Source organism: Coregonus lavaretus (assembly GCF_964263955.1).
Source record: "Coregonus lavaretus genome assembly, chromosome: 18".
In the NCBI taxonomy this organism is placed as follows: domain Eukaryota; kingdom Metazoa; phylum Chordata; class Actinopteri; order Salmoniformes; family Salmonidae; genus Coregonus; species Coregonus lavaretus.
In genome coordinates this window covers 38834606-38853985 of record NC_140005.1, presented here as the reverse complement: position 1 = coordinate 38853985, position 19380 = coordinate 38834606, and the positions used below count along the sequence as shown (strand labels likewise).

At 41.6% G+C, this 19380-nt stretch overlaps 1 protein-coding gene across 1 annotated transcript in view; it reads left to right on the top strand.

The window, feature by feature from the left end:
- Positions 1 to 14031, top strand: part of LOC311145719 (uncharacterized protein) — a 70819-nt gene extending 56788 nt beyond the window's left edge. Inside the window, exons 24-32 of the mRNA XM_084182002.1 lie at positions 42 to 225; positions 3082 to 3228; positions 5858 to 5966; positions 10275 to 10441; positions 10661 to 10725; positions 10980 to 11182; positions 11390 to 11469; positions 12591 to 12749; positions 12987 to 14031. Of these exons, the coding sequence (XP_084038128.1) occupies positions 42 to 225; positions 3082 to 3228; positions 5858 to 5966; positions 10275 to 10441; positions 10661 to 10725; positions 10980 to 11182; positions 11390 to 11469; positions 12591 to 12749; positions 12987 to 13088 (1216 nt within the window). The 3' untranslated portion in view covers positions 13089 to 14031. The remainder of the gene's footprint in view (positions 1 to 41; positions 226 to 3081; positions 3229 to 5857; positions 5967 to 10274; positions 10442 to 10660; positions 10726 to 10979; positions 11183 to 11389; positions 11470 to 12590; positions 12750 to 12986) is intronic.
- Positions 14032 to 19380: the final 5349 nt, after the last annotated feature.

Sequence of the window (19380 nt, the reverse complement as noted above, 5' to 3'; positions counted from 1 at the left end):
TAATTTATCAATTGATTGATTGTAAATCTGTCTTTCCCCAGGATCCCAGATCCACCCAGAGGAGAGGGTCATTATCCCTCTGAGATAGAGCAGCTGCTGCGGGACTATGGCCGTGCCCGTGAGGAGGCCAGGACAGAAATAGCGCGCGCAAGGGAACGGCTGCGTGAGAGGACAGAGCAGGAGAAGAGACGTCTCCAGCAACAGGCTCTGTCTCAGGTGGTCAAGGTTAGTCCCAGCAAGAAGTCATAGTTTCACACTCCATAGATAGTTGAAAGCCTCAAGATGTATTCAGCATATTTTCTACAATCATTCTATAACAAAATCTTTCTGTCACCTCCCTCCGAGTCCATTGACTATGGACTCGGAGGGAACATGACTCCCTGTCAAAATAAAGGTTAAATAACCCTTTAACCCTATTCTCAACCAGCTGGTAAAGCATGTTTTGACAATGGATTTAGAAGCGGATATGGAAAAAAAACTTCACTTGAACTTGATTGGTCAACTCCCCCAGCAACAATTTACATAATTTGTATCCTTTTCAGGTGCTGCAGTTCAGTGTTGTGACACTCTAACTTTGCCCACCTAGAGGGCTGTAAGTAAACTCTAAATCAGTCACCAAAGATAGGGGATAAAAGGCAGGAATTGCAGGAATTGAGCTGGTGAGGGATTAATATTGCACCATTCCTGTTAGTAGAGGCCTTGAAGAGTAGGAATATGAAAATAAATAGTTAAAATGCAGTAAAAAAAAGTACGGTGGACTAAGAATAGGGTACATTTATTTTTTATTAAAAATACTTATTTTGGTAAAAGATGTGATTGAATTGCTGACAACACACTATATTAGGCAACATAAATTGGTTAAACCACATTTCATGGGGTCAATTCATCAATATTCAGACTTAAGGTCGCCTATAAAATAATTCCTATAATAGTAATAAAAAACTGCACATTGTCATATATTATCTCAAGATGTAGTCTGAAGATGTGGGAAACATTGTGGAAGAACCTGGATCATTTGAAATTTAAGAAAAAACATTTTGAGCAACATTGCACTATACACTATCTGAAAACGCATTAATTTAAATGTAATTGAATATTCATGTTTGGATATACAAAATTACCATAATTTGTAAACATTTGACATCAGTCCTTATTTAACAATGCTTACCTACCTATAAAAGCCATTGAAGCAGACCTAAAGTATTTTTTTTTAATATTGTTGAAATGAGTGAAAATGCTATGCAAATGGTATGACCTTCTTTTGACATATCAACCGCCTGGTAGAGCTCTGTTATTTCCAAAATAAACATCAAGTTGAAAAATAAAAACTATTGGAAGTTCTTATTTGAGTTACGAGAATGGCTTACCAAGAAAAACTTCCAAAAGGACTAATTTGAGGTTAAAAGGAGTTGGAGCTCTCAACAAAAAAGGCAGAGATTGATTTCTTATTGCTCACGTTCAAATTTCACCAAGAGGATGTGATATCGTACGTAAACTAAAACAAAGAGAGGCATTCTGGCAGTACTCCTTAGACACTGTGAATCCAAAGAGGCTAAACAATGATTTTTCACTGTCCTCGTTTCTATACAAAATAGTGCGAAGGCTCACCTGAACTCTTATTTGATTTGTAAGTAATAGGAATTTAAGGTGAAATCATTTTTTCAATGTTTTTCAATGAGAGACAGTTAAAGGGATACATAAATAAATCAAATTGACTAGAAGGTGGAACTCTTTTTCATGGATCCAGCTCGAAGGACCATGAAAAGAACGCCACCTTATATTCAGATACTTACACTACATGACCACAAGTATGTGGACACCTGCTCGTCGAACATCTCATTCCAATATCATGGGCATTAATATGGAGTTGGTCCCCCCTTTGCTGCTAAAACAGCCTCCACTCTTCTGGGAAGGCTTTCCACTAGATGTTGGAACATTGCTGCAGGGACTTGCTTCCATTCAGACACAAGAGCATTAGTGAGGTCGGACACTGATATTGGGCGATTAGGCCTTGCTCTCAGTCGGCATTCCAATTCATCCCAAAGGTCTTCGATTGGGTTGAGGTCAGGGCTCTGTGCAGGCCAGACAATTTCTTCCACACCCATCTCGACAAACCATTTCTGTATGGACCTCGCTTTGTGCACGGGGGCACTGTCATGCTGAAACAGGAAAGTGCCTTCCCCAAACTGTTGCCACAAAATTGGAAGCACAGAATCGTCTAGAATGTAATTGTATGCTGTAGCGTTGATTTACCTTCACTGACACTAAGGGGCCTAGCCCGAACTATGAAAAACAGCCCCAGACCATTATTCTTCCTCCACCAAACTTTACAGTTGGCACTATGCATTCGGGCAGGTAGCGTTCTCCTGGTATCCACCAAACTCCTGCCATCCGCCAAATGGTGAAGCGTGATTCATCACTCCAGAGAACGCGTCCACTGCTCTAGAGTCCAATTGCGACGGGCTTTACACCACTCCAGCCGGACGCTTGGCATTGCGCATGGTGATCTTAGGCTTGTGTGCGGCTGCTCGGCCATGGAAACCCATTTCATGAAGCTCCCGACAAACAGTTATTGTGCTGACGTTGCTTCCAGATGCAGTTTGGAACTCAGTAGTGAGTGTTGTAACCGAGGAGAGACAATTTTTATGCGCTACGTGCTTCCCGTTCTGTGAGCTTGTGTTACCTACCACTTCGTGGCTGAGCCGCTGTTGCTCCTAGACGTTTCCACTTCACAATAACAGCACTTACAGTTGACCGGGGCAGCTCTAGCAGGGCAGACATTTTACGAACTGACCTGTTGGAAAGGTGGCATCCTATGACGGTGCCACGTTGAAAGTCACTGAGCTCTTCATTAAGGCCATTCTACTGTCAATGTTTGTCTATGGAGATTGCATGGCGGTGTGCTCAATTTTATATACCTGTCAGCAACGGGTGTGGTTGAAATAGCCGAATCCACTAATTTGAAGGGGTGTCCACATACTTTTGTATATATTGTGTATGTTGTCCCCTGATCTGTGCTGTTTTCCTAAAACATATCCATCGCTCTTCTTCTCTGTCTACTGATTATTCATTCACGTTTAGGATGACTTGCGGTATCGGACCAGAGTCAGCAACAGTACACTGTGCACTGGGTCGAGTCTGAGCCTATCATCTGGACCAACCTCTGGCTACAACAGTGGAAACACAGCTCAGTTGAAGGACGGCAGTAGACCCTCACTGACACTGCAGGTACTGTACTAGTTTTAGAAGACGTTTTTTGTTGTTTGCTTACACCCAGGGACTGCACTTGGAAACTAGCCGGCTGGTTAAAACTGGCACATTTACAGTAATGTTGATTAATGTGCACTGTCCCTGAAAAACGAAATGTTATAAAGTTAAGTAAAGCCTAATGGCTGGTTTATAGTTAGTCTGACAACAGGACTGTAGAGAACTAGAACAATACATACAGTATACTGTATCTATGGACAGTCGGTAGACTTACTGTAAACCAAACTTAAAGTAACTGTCCAGTGAAAATCTCACTTTTTAAAAGTTCATATTCTATTAACTCAGACGAAAATATTGTTGTTGACTCATCCTATACTTGTATTTATGGCCAAAGCATAAATTGGAGAAAAAAACCTTCAAAAACCCCACCTCAAACTTGTATCTGGAACAGACCGTTTAAAAAATGCTTGCTGTTTCCTCATAGAGGATGATGTCATCCTCCTGAGGAGGATTAGCTGGCCAATCAGTCGTCTACTCGCATGAATATTTTTTATAACCGGTATACACACACATCATTCTGTTGTTGGAGTACGCCGACACCATTCCAACACAGAAAAGCTGCATTTTAACATACTTAATGAATTTTTGGAAGGAAAACTATTTCACTCATATTGTAATTAATTATAGGTCATATTTCATAGAAATCTGGAAACACTGGACAGTTACTTTAAGGGTGTTAGATATTACAAAAATGTAAAATGTAAAATGTAATTACAGACTATTTACAGTGTGGTGCAATGCATCAGATGATTGGTTGTTCAATGTCTTAATGTGTTTGTATTTGGGCTGTCAAACGATTGAAATAATTATTTGAGTTAATGGAATTAGTTAATCGCGACGATTAATCGCAATTTTAGAATTTGTTCAAATTTGGCCCTAAATATATATTTCTTATACAAGAAACACAAAATAATCTGTATCAGAATGTTTTTAATGGCATTTTCACCACAAACAACACAAAAGTCACGTACAGCTGATAATGCACCCAATGTTTAAGTAGGCCTACTCTCTCTTATCAATGTTCTTGAAGTTTAACACTTGCGAGCGCACACACACACACACACACACACACACACACACACACACACACACACACACACACACACACACACACACACACACACACACACACATACACTCATGTACTGTTAAAGCTTCAAGCATTCTAAATAAGTATTCTCCTAATTTCTGATTGGAGGCTTGACTATAGGAAAAAAGAACTGGCTCTATGGATTTTAAACCTGTCCCAACAATGTTATGAATTCCACAGAAGACAATAACAACAGATCAGCCAGGTCTGAGTTCATGTAAAATATAATACAGCTATTAGATCTAATACTTATCCATGTTCTTCAACAAAAACTATTCACAAGCTGCTAATACTACAATTGGGATAATTTGCTTAAATCATTTGACCTGAGAACTACAACAAAAACAGTACCTAAATGGAATGGATGTCCTGTTCAGATTAAAATCATTGTGGGAAGTTAGTTGAATCAAGAGGCATTCAGCCATGGCATTGTAAATATTCTTTTTTGGTTAGCTAGCTAGCTAAGGTTAGCAGAACTAGCTGACCAACTTTTTATTTAGTTTGTCATTTTTTTCAGACGGGGGTTACAGGTACAGGTATAACATTCATATTAATTCAGATACATTACCGGTCAAGTGAAGACATCAAAACTATGCAATAACACATATGGAGTCATGTAGTAACCAATTTATATTTGAGATTCTTCAACTGACCAAACACACCTCCAGGCTGTGTAAGGGCTATTTTACCAAGAAGGAGAGTGATGGAGTGCTGCATCAGATAACCTGGCCTCCACAATCCCCCGACCTCAACCAAATTGAGATGGTTTGGGATGAGTCGGACCGCAGAGTGAAGGAAAAGCAGCCAACAAGTGTTCAGCATATGTGGGAACTCCTTCAAGACTGTTGGAAAAGCATTACAGGTGAAGCTGGTTGAGAGAATGCCAAGAGTGTGCAAAGCTGTCATCAAGGCAAAGGGAGGCAATTTGAAGAATCTCAAATATAACATATATTTTGATTTGTTTAACACTTTTTTGGTTACTAAATGATTCCATATGTGTTATTTAATAGTTTTGATGTCTTCACTATTATTCTACAATGTAGAAAATAGTAAAAAATAAAGCATAACCCTTGAATGAGTAGGTGTTCTAAAATTTTTGACCGGTAGTGTATGTTCATACATTCAGTTATAATATTTGCATTTCATATTTCATACTTTATGGTACCTATGGGCTGCCACTCTAAAAAAAATAAAAAATAAACCCCACAAAAAACAATCAGAGAAATGCATACAAAGACAAAGAACAGCATCAACAGTTTTGTAATATTCTATATGCAATGGGAAAACCCCCCCAAAATGCTCCCCCTCCCCAACCCCCCCAGTCCCCATCCACCCACCAGCATCCTCCCTTCCCACCCGGATACCATGTTTCCCACCTATTCCCACCCCTTCCCACCCGTTACCTTTGACAGTCCTAGTTTGTTTTTGTCCCTATTTAAATAAACTAAAAATAAATAAAGAGCCTAATGAATTCTCTGTGTTGTTTTTGTCTGCTCCCAGGTCACTGGGCTCCCAGATGATGGGATAAATGTGTTGAAGGTCAGGTCTCGCCCTCCCATCTGTGGTTCTCAGAGTGTGAAGACCCAGCGTGCCTGGCTCTCTGCCCAAGGTAAGGATTGAGTGACTCACTACCACTACCGCCAGCCGCTGTTTTCATGCACAAGGCAGAGACAACATCTCTCCACTTCTGATGGTCTAAAGCCTGTTTGGCAGCCTGGCATAAATTCATGTAGCCTCCCTTCAACAGTTTTTCTTCTTTTGGGGCATCCACATTTGCGTCTTCCTTCTGGAGTCCCCCTGAGCCTCTCTCTACTTCCTAATTTTCAACAAACAATTGCAATTGGGCGGCAGGTAGCTTAGTGGGTGAGAGCGTTGTGCCAGTAACCGAAAGGTCGCTGGTTCTAATCCCCGAGCCGACTAGGTGAAAAATCTGTCGATGTGCCCTTGAGCAAGGCACTTAACCCTAATTGCTCCTGTAAGTAGCTCTGGATAAGAGCGTCTGCTAAATGACTTAAATGTAAAAAAAATGTAAATGTAATATTTTGAATACCCATATTAACCATTAGCAGTGTTTCCTCTGAAAAATTGTTTTGCAGTGGGGAGAAAAGGTAGCTGAATCTCAGTTATGGTGACTACTCCAAAATGAATTAAAATAAAATGATGCTGACACCATCTAAAATAGAATTTCCACCTCCAGAAATTATCCGGTATGCTATTAGCAATAAGCATTATCACCTGTAGCCCAACTGATGCAGCATAGTGGCTATAAGATAAATAGGCTGAATCATAGGGTTGCCTATCTGCATTTACCCTATTGGGTTCATCATTATCTAGATCTAAATGTGATATTTTAACTACACTGAACAAAAAATATAAACGCAACATGTAAAGTGTTGGTCCCATGTTTCATGAGCTGAAATAAAAGATCCCAGAAATGTTCCATATGCGCAAAAAGCATATTTCTCTCACATTTTGTGCACAAATTTGTTTACATCCTGGTTAGTGAGCATTTCTCCTTTGCCAAGATAATCCATCAAGAATATGGTTAAACAACATGATCATTACACAGGTGCACCTTGTGCTGGGGACAATAAAAAGTAACTCTAAAATGTGCAGTTTTGTCCCACAACACAATGCCACAGATGTCTTAAGTTTGAGGGAGTTTGCAAGTGGAATGCTGACTGCAGGAATGTCCACCGGAGCTGTTGCCAGATAATTGAATGTTCATTTCTCTACCATAAGCTGCCACCAGCGTCATTTTAGAGAATTTGGCAGTACATCCAACCGGCCTCACAACCGCACAACACATGTATGGCGTCGTGTGGGTGAGCGGTTTACTGATGTCAACGTTGTGAACAGAGTGCCCCATGGTGGCGGTGGGGTTATGGTATGGGCAGGCATAAACTACGGACAACAAACACAATTGCATTTTATCGATGGCAATTTGAATGCACATTGATACCGTGACGAGATCCTGAGGCCCATTGTCGTGCCATTCATCCACCGCCGTCACCTCATGTTTCAGCATGATTATGCACAGCCCCATGTCGCAAGGATCTGTACACAATTCCTGGAAGCTGAAAATGTCCGATTTCTTCCATGGCCTGCATATTCACCAGACATGTCACCCATTGAGCATGTTTGGGATGCTCTGGATTGACGTGTATGACAGCATGTTCCAGTTCCCGCAAATATCCAGCAACTTCACACAGCCATTGAAGAGGAGTAAAACATTCCACAGGTGACAATCAACAGTCTGATCATCTCTATGCGAAGAAGATGTGTCGCGCTGCATGAGGCAAATGGTGGTCACACCAGATACTGACTGGTTCTCTGATCCACGCCCCCACATTTTTTAAAAGGTATCTGTGACCAACGGATGCATATTTGTATTCCCAGTCATGTGACATCTATAGATTAGGGCCTAATTTAGGGACTGATTTCCTTATATGAACTGTAACTCAGTAAAATCTTTGAAATTGTTGCATGTTGCATTTATATAGCATCCTGTTGAATTTTAGGTCCCAAAAAACTTTCATAAACACAGTGAATATAATGTAGGCCTACCTGTTAGGGTAACTTTGGGTGACCCGCCCACCCGCTTGTACTTCTCACAGAAACCGCTTCATGTCGCAATTTTTTCCCCCAACACTTTCTCTGGTTGCCACTACTCTTGCTCAACAAAAAATGTAATCCGTCTCATCACTATTTTTTAAGTCACTACAATTTTATTTTTGTGATAGGTTGGTGTTTTACCCTAAGTTACCATTCAACTGACCCATTTTACATTTAGCCTCACTTTCCCCTATGTATTCATGGTGAATTGTGGAGTGGTAATGTGCCGCTGCTAAAAACGGAGGGTTTGAAATGGAGCAGTTTGGGCATATTTAGGACTTGAGAAATAAATAAAATAGGACTGGAAAGCTGGAAACCCACTCTTTTTAACAAAGGCCATTAAAACTGTTAAATCTGTTTTCTCCGCGATTGCAAGAATTGTTGTGTATTGACTGCTTGTCAGAATGTATATTTCCCTCCCTATGGCACTCGTAACTTGAATGCGCCTCGAGATGAATGTTTCTCTCGTATAGAACACACAACAACAATCCGACCAGGTAAATAAAATATTATTCTATTGGGTTGTCAGAATTTTCTATTCATTACTCGTTTTGTTTGCAGAGGAAAAGTAAATGTGGACTGTTCTAGCATCTTCAAAGTGCGCCTCGGCAGATACACTGCTCAAAAACATAAAGGGAACACTAAAATAACACATCCTAGATCTGAATGAATGAAATAATCTTATTAAATACTTTTTTCTTTACATAGTTGAATGTGCTGACAACAAAATCACACAAAAATTATCAATGGAAATCAAATGTATCAACCCATGGAGGTCTGGATTTGGAGTCACCCTCAAAATTAAAGTGGAAAACCACACTACAGGCTGATCCAACTTTGATGTAATGTCCTTAAAACAAGTCAAAATGAGGCTCAGTAGTGTGTGTGGCCTCCACGTGCCTGTATGACCTCCCTACAACGCCTGGGCATGCTCCTGATGAGGTGGCGGATGGTCTCCTGAGGGATCTCCTCCCAGACCTGGACTAAAGCATCCGCCAACTCCTGGAGAGTCTGTGGTGCAACGTGGCGTTGGTGGATGGAGCGAGACATGATGTCCCAGATGTGCTCAATTGGATTCAGGTCTGGGGAACGGGCGGGCCAGTCCATAGCATCAATGCCTTCCTCTTGCAGGAACTGCTGACACACTCCAGCCACATGAGGTCTAGCATTGTCTTGCATTAGGAGGAACCCAGGGCCAACCGCACCAGCATATGGTCTCACAAGGGGTCTGAGGATCTCATCTAGGTACCTAATGGCAGTCAGGCTACCTCTGGCGAGCACATGGAGGACTGTGCGGCCCCCCAAAGAAATGCCACCCCACACCATGACTGACCCACCGCCAAACCGGTCATGCTGGAGGATGTTGCAGGCAGCAGAACATTCTCCACGGCGTCTCCAGACTCTGTCACGTCTGTCACATGTGCTCAGTGTGAACCTGCTTTCATCTGTGAAGAGCACAGGGCGCCAGTGGCGAATTTGCCAATCTTGGTGTTCTCTGGCAAATGCCAAACGTCCTGCACGGTGTTGGGCTGTAAGCACAACCCCCACCTGTGGATGTCGGGCCCTCATACCACCCTCATGGAGTCTGTTTCTGACCGTTTGAGCAGACACATGCACATTTGTGGCCTGCTGGAGGTCATTTTGCAGGGCTCTGGCAGTGCTCCTCCTGCTCCTCCTTGCACAAAGGCGGAGGTAGTGGTCCTGCTGCTGGGTTGTTGCCCTCCTACGGCCTCCTCCACGTCTCCTGATGTACTGGCCTGTCTCCTGGTAGCGCCTCCATGCTCTGGACACTACGCTGACAGACACAGCAAACCTTCTTGCCACAGCTCGCATTGATGTGCCATCCTGGATGAGCTGCACTACCTGAGCCACTTGTGTGGGTTGTAGACTCCGTCTCATGCTACCACTAGAGTGAAAGCACCGCCAGCATTCAAAAGTGACCAAAACATCAGCCAGGAAGCATAGGAACTGAGAAGTGGTCTGTGGTCACCACCTGCAAAACCAGTCCTTTATTGGGGATGTCTTGCTAATTGCCTATAATTTCCACCTGTTGTCTATTCCATTTGCACAACAGCATGTGAAATGTATTGTCAATCAGTGTTGCTTCCTAAGTGGACAGTTTGATTTCACAGAAGTGTGATTGACATGGAGTTACATTGTGTTGTTTAAGTGTTCCCTTTATTTTTTTGAGCAGTGTATATTCTTTCATGTTCCATATTATTTTGCCGTGGCGCAGCGCCGCAGCTAAATGATTGCAGTGGAAACACTGCCATTAGTGTCTTTTCTCCTGTGTCTTGTGTAGATGTACGACTGGAGCCTGGTGTGTCAGGGTCTGACCCTCTGATGTCATTCTCACCGTCATCTCCCACAAGCCTACGCCAGTGCACAGCCTCCTTTGGCTCCGCCTCCTCCATATCTACAGCCTATCAGGACCTCACGTCCTGTCTGCTTGGCCAAGCTATGGCTGAGGTAGAATATGACACTTTTCCCTTAAAAGTAGAATCTAGTCATCCTATTTCTATGGTTTCTCCTCCTCGCCATCCACCAGTTACACAACCTTCAGCCTTTGTTGTGGATGTACTGCATGCTCTGACCAAATCAATCAGCTGAATAATTATGTAATGTAAACATTATTTATGTCAACATTGTCTAGAATAAACAGCTGTGCTGTTCTCACCTTTGCTCCAGGTGCGCTTGGCTGCTGCTGGTGACATGGGGAACCTTGTAATGGGGAAGGCTGCTGCTGGTTGGAGGTGAGTTGCACTGTGGTTTCTCCTCTTGTCATTTTCCTAATAATTTGTAAAGACTTCTGAGAGAAAACATGGTAAACACTTCACGTAACCCATATTATAACACATGACAAAGGCTCATACACCCTTATAAGTTAAAAAGCATCAAAAAGTACACCTGCAGGCTTAAAGTAAAGTGTTACCAAAACATGTTATACTGTAGGTACACTAATATTAGATACTATGTATTAACCACCTCCCTGTCCTCTCTCTATCAGTTATCAGGGGATAGAGCGAGGTGTCCAGGCCTTCTACAAGCCCTCCTCTAGCCCGTCAGTTCACTCGTTCCTGGGGGTGGTGGAGCTAGAGAGGCCCATGGCCAGCCTGTGGAGCATGGTCCGAGACCACTCCAAGACCCACCTGTACCACAAGGCTGTCCACTCAGCCCGGACACGGCCACTAGATGACAGCACTCAGCTGGGTGAGTCTGCTGGCTGGAGTATAGCAGGGTTGGGGTCAATTCTCTACTTGAAAATGGTGAAAGCCTTCAATGCTGCTGCCCATGCTAAAACAGGCGTCTATCCATGTCTATTCCATTTCAGTTCATACAAATTACTTCCAGGAAGTAAAGTGAAATTCAGATTCCAATTGTAATTTTCCTCATGCTTTTCCATGTGTTTCTCCTCAGTGTACCTGTTGACAGACCCGTCCAGCTGCCACCTCAAACAGCCCAGAGACTTCTGCTGCATCAGCACCCAGTCACGACAGGTCAGTAGGGTCAGATGTCAGAGGTCAAAGCCACACACTTGCTGGACCTCCAGCTTACTTCCAAGTCCTAACTGATCTTTCTTACCAAGAGTCGTTTTAAATGTTCAACTGCACAGCAAATTGGCCAGTGTTACCTAGTGTTGATTTTGATTCAGATGTTAAATTAACTCTGTAAGTTTTAAATTAACACTCATTGGTTTAAAAGAACACCAGTGTTGGTGTTAATAACCAGTGTTAAACAAAAACCATGCCCATCATTATCATATTTCCCAGCATGCTCTATTGCAGGTTGATTTTTTGAATAGTTTTTTTCAATATGTATGTTTTTGCATGTACATTGATTTATTTAATTCATCTTATGCTACTCACATATAAATAACATATATATTTTTAAATCTTATCCAGTCTGTTACTTGGACTAATTGCACCTGGTACTGAAATGGTTGGTCCAGTTTAGATGCTTAAGGTAGACTCATATCTTAGTCTTCCCAACCTGGCAGTCATTCTGAATGCAGGTTGTGGGTGAATAAAAATTCAAAATGCTGGATATCCCTGCTGGATTCCAATAGTAATTATACGTCATGAAAATGAATGAATGCAACAATCATGTCTCTGTCACTAACAAATATAGTCATGAGTGGTAACTCTACAATTCACTTGAAAGGCAAGGCACTAAGCAGTGTGTTAATTTAACACTGAAAAGTGTGGACCCGTAGAGACACTGGACCAGTGTTACATTGAGCACTGTCAGTGTTGATTTAACACTGGAGAATTTGCTGTGTGGAATCAGGGGGACAGAGGACATCCTCATTTCAGGGGCAATGATTGTTATTGCACTATAGCCAGGTAGTTTTTTTCATTTTTTATTGTCACATACACTAGATAGGTGCAGTGAAATGTGTTGTTTTACAGGGTCAGCCATAGTAGTACGGTGACCGTGAAGCAAATTATGGTTAAGTGCCTTGCTCAAGGGTACATGGACAGATTTTTCACCTTGTCCTCTCGGGTATTTGAACCAACGCTCTAACCGCTAGGCTACATGTCACCCTTTTTTTTTTTTTACATGGTTTATTTTTTACATAGTCAGGAAAACGCCTAACTCAGTACCCTCTCTCTCTTAGGATGACCTTTGTGTGCTGGCCATGCAGTCTGTCTTTGAGGAGTCTCTCCCTCGGCCCAGTGTGGAGGCCATCCGGGGGGAGATGTTGCCTAGCGCCTGGGTCCTTCAGCCAATCACACGCCACGGCCGAGAGGTTGTCAGGGTCATCTACCTGCTGCAGGTGAGACAGGAACAAGTTTACTATGACAATGTAAAGTGGTCTGAAAAATCTAGCAATCAAAATCTATTTATCAATCTTGTTTTACATCAACAGTTCTTAAGAGCTCTTCAGATGCAGATATGCTTCATGATTCCTTATCTAAATGCGGAGTCTCTCTTCCTCTCTCTTTTCTTTTCTTCCTCCCCTTCTCTTCGCAAATCCCTCCCTCGGTTCACATTTTGTCCTCCTGTCTTTCAGGCCGACCTTGGCACTCCATCCTTCCCACAGAAGCTGTTGGGAACAGTGGCTAGGAGACAGGCTGCAGTCCTGGCAGAGCTCGATTCCCTTTTCTCTCTGTGAGACTGACAGCTGGCCAGGGTTGTGTTCATTAGTCACCAAATTGAAGAAAACTGACTGAAAAAGTACCTACCTGGACTTGTCCAATAAGAAATAATCATATTTTTGTTACGTTTCAAAACATTTTGCTATGGTGTGCCTTTATGAACACGCCCCAGGTTAAAGGCCACAGCAGTGAGCACTTAGACATACAGTATGTCCAGAATCTGATCTGTGACCTGTGTGTCTTTCAATTTGCACCTGACTTTATTTACTTGATTTTAACCTTATGAAGAGCACTGATGACATTGATTTTGTGATACTAAGTATCATGCAGCTTTTGTTATGTATATATATATATTTTTACATATATATATGTCAGTACATATTTGAGTATTTTGTGTTTAAAATGGTTAATTGAAGATCTGTGTTTAATATGTATGCTTTTAGTAGTCGTAATCGTATCTTGCTAGTTTGAGTGGTGTAGACTGGGTTTCAGGGAGGATTTGAGGGGCTGGCTCCTAGATTTGACCCATCCAATACATCTTACTGTGTTACTTCAACTTCTGATCAGAGAGACCCCAGGCCCCTAAAGGTTTACAATTCCCCAAATGTTTCATAATAACACTATAATAACACTGATTTATATAAAATGCAAAATGATCATGTCTCCTATTTCCCATTCCTCTATTAAATCTATCTGTACTGTTAGCCACAGTTGTACTACTTCCATAATTACTGATTTATGACACAAAATGATAATTTGTCTCCCATTTTACAGGCTTCAGCCTCAGTACTAACCACTACAATGACCACTTAATGACATTATTCTTATCTCCTGAATCCTGTGTTAACGTCCCAAGGCACAGCACACTTTACCCACTCACTACCCTTAAAGCTAGAATCCTTAGTTGCTACATCCATTTTCAGATGTATAAATTAATGATATAAACTACCGGTCAAATGTTTTAGAACACCTACTCATTCAAGGGTTTTGCTTTATTTTTACTATTTTCTACATTGTAGAATAATAATGAAGACATCAAAACTATGAAATAACACATATGGAATCATGTAGTAAGCAAAAAAGTGTTAAACAAATCAAAATATATTTTAGATTTGAGATTCTTCAAATAGCCACCCTTTGCCTTGATGACAGCTTTGCACACTCTTGGCATTCTCTCAACCAGCTTCACCTGGAATGCTTTTCCAACAGTCTTGAAGGAGTTCCCACATACAGTGGCTTGTGAAAGTATTCACCCCCTAAGCATTTTTCCTATTTTGTTGCCTTACAACCTGGAATTAAAATGGATTTGGGGGTTTGTATCATTTGATTTACACAACATGCCTACCACTTTGAAGATGCAAAATATATATTTTTGTGAAACAAACAAGAAATAAGACAAAAAATCTGAAAACTTGAGCGTCCGTAACTATTCACCCCCCCAAAGTCAATACTTTGTAGAGCCACCTTTTGCAGCAATTACAGCTGCAAGTCTCTTGGGGTATGTGTCCATAAGCTTGGCCCATCTAGCCACTGGGATTTTTGCCCATTCTTCAAGGCAAAACTGCTCCAGCTCCTTCAAGTTGGATGGGTTCCGCTGGTGTACAGCAATCTTTAAGTCATACCACAGATTCTCAATTGGATTGAGGTCTGGGCTTTGACTAGGCCATTCCAAGACATTTACATGTTTCCCCTTAAACCACTCGAGTGTTGCTTTAGCATTATGCTTAGGGTCATTGTCCTACTGGAAGGTGAACCTCTGTCCCAGTCTCAAATCTCTGGAAGACTGAAACAGGTTTCCCTCAAGAATTTCCCTGTATTTAGCGCCATCCATCATTCCTTCAATTCTGACCAGTTTCCCAGTCCCTGCCGATGAAAAACATCCCCACAGCATGATGCTGCCACCACCATGTGGGGATGGTGTTCTCGGGGTGATGAGAGGTGTTAGGTTTGTGCCAGACATAGCGTTTTCCTTGATGGCCAAAAAGCTAAATTTTAGTCTCATCTGACCAGAGTACCTTCTTCCATATGTTTGGGGAGTCTCCCACATGCCTTTTGGCGAACACCAAACGTGTTTGTTTGTTTTTTTCTTTAAGCAATGGCTTTTTTCTGGCCACTCTTCCGTAAAGCCCAACTCTGTGGAGTGTACGGCTTAAGGTGGTCCTATGGACAGATACTGCATTCTCCGCTGTGGAGCTTTGCAGCTCCTTCAGGGTTATCTTTGGTCTCTTTGTTGCCTCTCTGATTAATGCCCTCCTTGCCTGGTCCGTGAGTTTTGGTGGGCGGCCCTCTCTTGGCAGGTTTGTTGTGGTGCCATATTCTTTCAATTTTTTTATAATGGATTTAATGGTGCTCCGTGAGATGTTCAAAGTTTCTGATATTTTTTTATAACCCAACCCTGATCTGTACTTATCCACAACTTTGTCCCTGACCTGTTTGGAGAGCTCCTTGATCTTCATGGTGCCGCTTGCTTGGTGGTGCCCCTTACTTAGTGGTGTTGCAGACTCTGGGGCCTTTCAGAACAGGTGTATATATACTGAGATCATGTGACAGATCATGTGACACTTAGATTGCACATAGGTGGACTTTATTTAACTAATTATGTGACTTCTGAAGGTAATTGGTTGCACCAGATCTTATTTAGGGGCTTCATAGCAAAGGGGGGTGAATATATATATGCAAGCACCACTTTCCATTATTTATTTTTTAGAATATTTGGAAACAAGTTATTTTTTTCATTTCACTTCACCAATTTGGACTATTTTGTGTATGTCAGTTACATGAAATTAAAATAAAAATCAATTTAAATTACAGGTTGTAATGCAACAAAATAGGAAAAATGCCAAGGGGGATGAATACTTTTGCAAGGCACTGTATGCTGAGTACTTGTTGGCTGCTTTTCCTTCACTCTGCGGTCCGACTCATCCCAAATCATCTCAACTTGGTTGAGGTCGGGGGATTGTAGAGGCCAGGTCATCTGATGCAGCACTCCACCACTCTCCTTCTTGGTAAAATAGCCCTTACACAGCCTGGAGGTGTGTTGGGTCATTGTCCTCTTGAAAAACAAAATGATAGCCTCTAAGCCCAAACCAGATGGGATGGCGTATTGCTGCAGAATGCTGTGGGAGCCATGCTGGTTAAGTGTGCCTTGAATTCTAAATAAATCACAGACAGTGTTACCAGCAAAGCACCCCACACCATAACACCTCCTCCTCCATGCTTTACGGTAGGAAATAAACATGCAGAGATAATCCGTTCACCCACACCGCATCTCACAAAGACACAGCGGTTGGAACCAAAAATCTCAAATTTGGATTCCAGACCAAAGAACCAATTTCCACCGGTCTAATGTCCATTGCTTGTGTTTCTTGGCCCAAGCAAGTCTCTTCTTATTATTGGTGTCATTTAGTAGTGGTTACTTTGCAGCAATTCAACCATGAAGGCCTGATTCACACAGTCTCCTCTGAACAGTTGATGTTGAGATGTGTCTGCTGCTTGAACTCTGTGAAGCATTTATTTGGGCTGCAATTTCTGAGGCTGGTAACTCTAATGAACTTATCCTCTGCAGCAGAGGTAACTCTGGGTCTTCCATTCCTGTGGCGGTCCTCATGAGAGCCAGTTTCATCATAGCGCTTGATGGTTTTTGCGACTGTACTTGAAGAAACGTTCAAAGTTCTTGAAATGTTCCATATTGACTGACCTTCATGTCTTAAAGTAATGATGGACTGTTGTTTCTCTTTGCTTATTTGAGCTGTTCTTGCCATAATATGGACTTGGTCTTTTACCAAATAGGGCTATTTTCTGTAAACCCCCCCTACCTTGTCACAACACAGCTGATTGGCTCAAACGCATTAAGAAGGAAAGAAATTCCACAAATTAACTTTTAAGAAATGCATTCCAGGTGACTACCTCATGAAGCTGGTTGAGAGAATGCCAAGAGTTTGCAAAGCTGTCATCAAGGCAAAGGGTGGCTATTTGAAGAATTTTAAATAAAAAATATATTTTGATTTGTTTAACACTTTTTTGGTGCTACATGATTCCATATGTGTTATTTCATAGTTTTGATGTCTTCACTATTATACTACAATGTAGAAAATAGTAAAAATAAAGAAAAACCCTTGAATGAGTAGGTGTTCTAAAACTTTTGACCGGTAGTGTATGCTAATTGATTATTGAAGAATATAACTTATAAATGCCTCATGAGCTTAGTTCAACTGTCGTACCCCATCAGAACTGAAAATATAAGCTTGTTTTACTCCAATGTTTGTAAACAAAGTAAATGTAAACAAACACTCTATAGCCCCAAAACATGGTTAAAACTAATGCTGATGGTCAGTCCTTGCATCCATAGCTCTGTCTATGAATTTTAGAGTGGGTACATTTCTCCAGGGTGAGCGCTTTTTTATGAGGGTTAAGGATTCTAGCTTTAAGTCTAAAGGAATAAGAAAATATGCAACCACTTCTTTGGGGTAACTGTAAAGCTAACACTAAGTTACATACTGTAAACTATAGCCCCAAAACCATATAAGCTGAGTCTATAGGTCTATAGGTCCTTATCTGTTTCTTAGTCATGTTTGTATGTACTGTACTACTTTGTTTCTACTGTCTCCCAATGACAATGTTATTACCTCTGCAAATATGCAATACTGGTAATTTCACATAGAGTCATGTAGTAAACCATATGCTTGAGGATATAATGAACAATGGGTTTTGCTCTGAACGTTGATTAACAGTTAAAATACTGTAAGTGTTTTTTGATTGCTTGCACAAAGTTGAATGCAGTAGTTATTGGAAGTAGCCTGGTCCCAGATAATGTTTGCCTTGACAATGACAATATGAGTTGACAAGACAGCACAAACAGATCTGAGACCAGGCTATAATGGAAGGTGTTCGCAATGAAGATGACTTTTCAGGTGTTTGTACAGTGTTGGTGAGAGAGACGACATATTAGTTGGTCAATAATAGACCAAGCCTATTCATCTGTTAATTAGTCGATGTTTCAGGCAATTCATGCACAACTATTGAAATCCAGCCTTTAAAAAGCCATATTATGTGTTTTGTTGACTGTTCAGGACATTATTTTGCTGTAGTTGTAGTACTGCACAGTGTCACAGTAAGAAGGTCCCCGGGGAACCAAAGAAGGAACTGATATGAAAGATCTAGTTTCCCCAGGGACAGAACAATGAAGTAGCTAACTGACAACCTTTTTGTACTGAGTTTTAATTTATCCATATTTTTGTAAGTGCCTATTATGTGACATGAATGTATACCATCATGTCTCAATATGTGTAATTATTTTGTTTTTATTATGTTGTTTATTTTAATAACTATATATTCTAATCCGAAATAAATGCAAATGAGCATTTTCCTATATAAACTTAACATATTTTAAAATGTGTACATACTTGCAGCTTCACGTCTCCCTGACAGTATTTGTTTGGCTGTGTAAATATTAGGTATATTCATTGTAAATTGTAGGGTTGTTATCCAGTTCCTGAGTATAGCCCCTATACTTTTTTTGTTTGTTTGTTTTTTGTCATTTAGCAGATGCTCTTATCCAGAGCGACTTACAGGAGCAATTAGGGTTAAGTGCCTTGCTCAAGGGCACATCGACAGATTTTTCACCTAGTCGGCTCGGAGATTAGAACCAGCGACCTTTCGGTTACTGGCACAACGCTCTTAACCACTAAGCTACCTGCCGCAAACATATCCATAATGTATTAACTTAGCCTACTCAACAGTATGTTCTTATTTATATTGATTGTTGCACCCTCCTATTTATTTGTATGGTATGCAATGTTGGTCATGAGCAACAATGTTTTAAATTTGACCACAGTCAATGGTGGAGCGTCTATACTGTATGTATACTTCTGCAGCCTACTGCCGTGTCTGAATGAGGACCCGGTGGGAGCAGAGTAGTAGAGGTGACATTTCTGGCGAGGGCGGAGGGTGTTGGTGTGTTCCAATTAGACCCGACCGACAGGCAGTGAGAGGAGGGGAGGGGGCGCACCCCACCACAAAGAAGTGTGTCTATAGCTGCCATTTAAAGTCACCAGCTCATGACAGGAATGTCTGTCCCCTGCGCACAGAGATCATGTACTAGACGCGTCTACTTTATTTTTAACACATTGGGTGGGTCAAACGATGGCTCACTGGCTGACGGAAATTAGGAATGAGCGTGCTGTGTGCGCGGCCGCAGCTTTTGGACCGCAAGATTTACAACCCCTTACCCCACCTTGCCCCCTCTGGCTCTCCAAGACCATTCCCTCTGTGCGGAGTCCGCTGCAGTGACCAGGACCGGTCGGAAGCTTC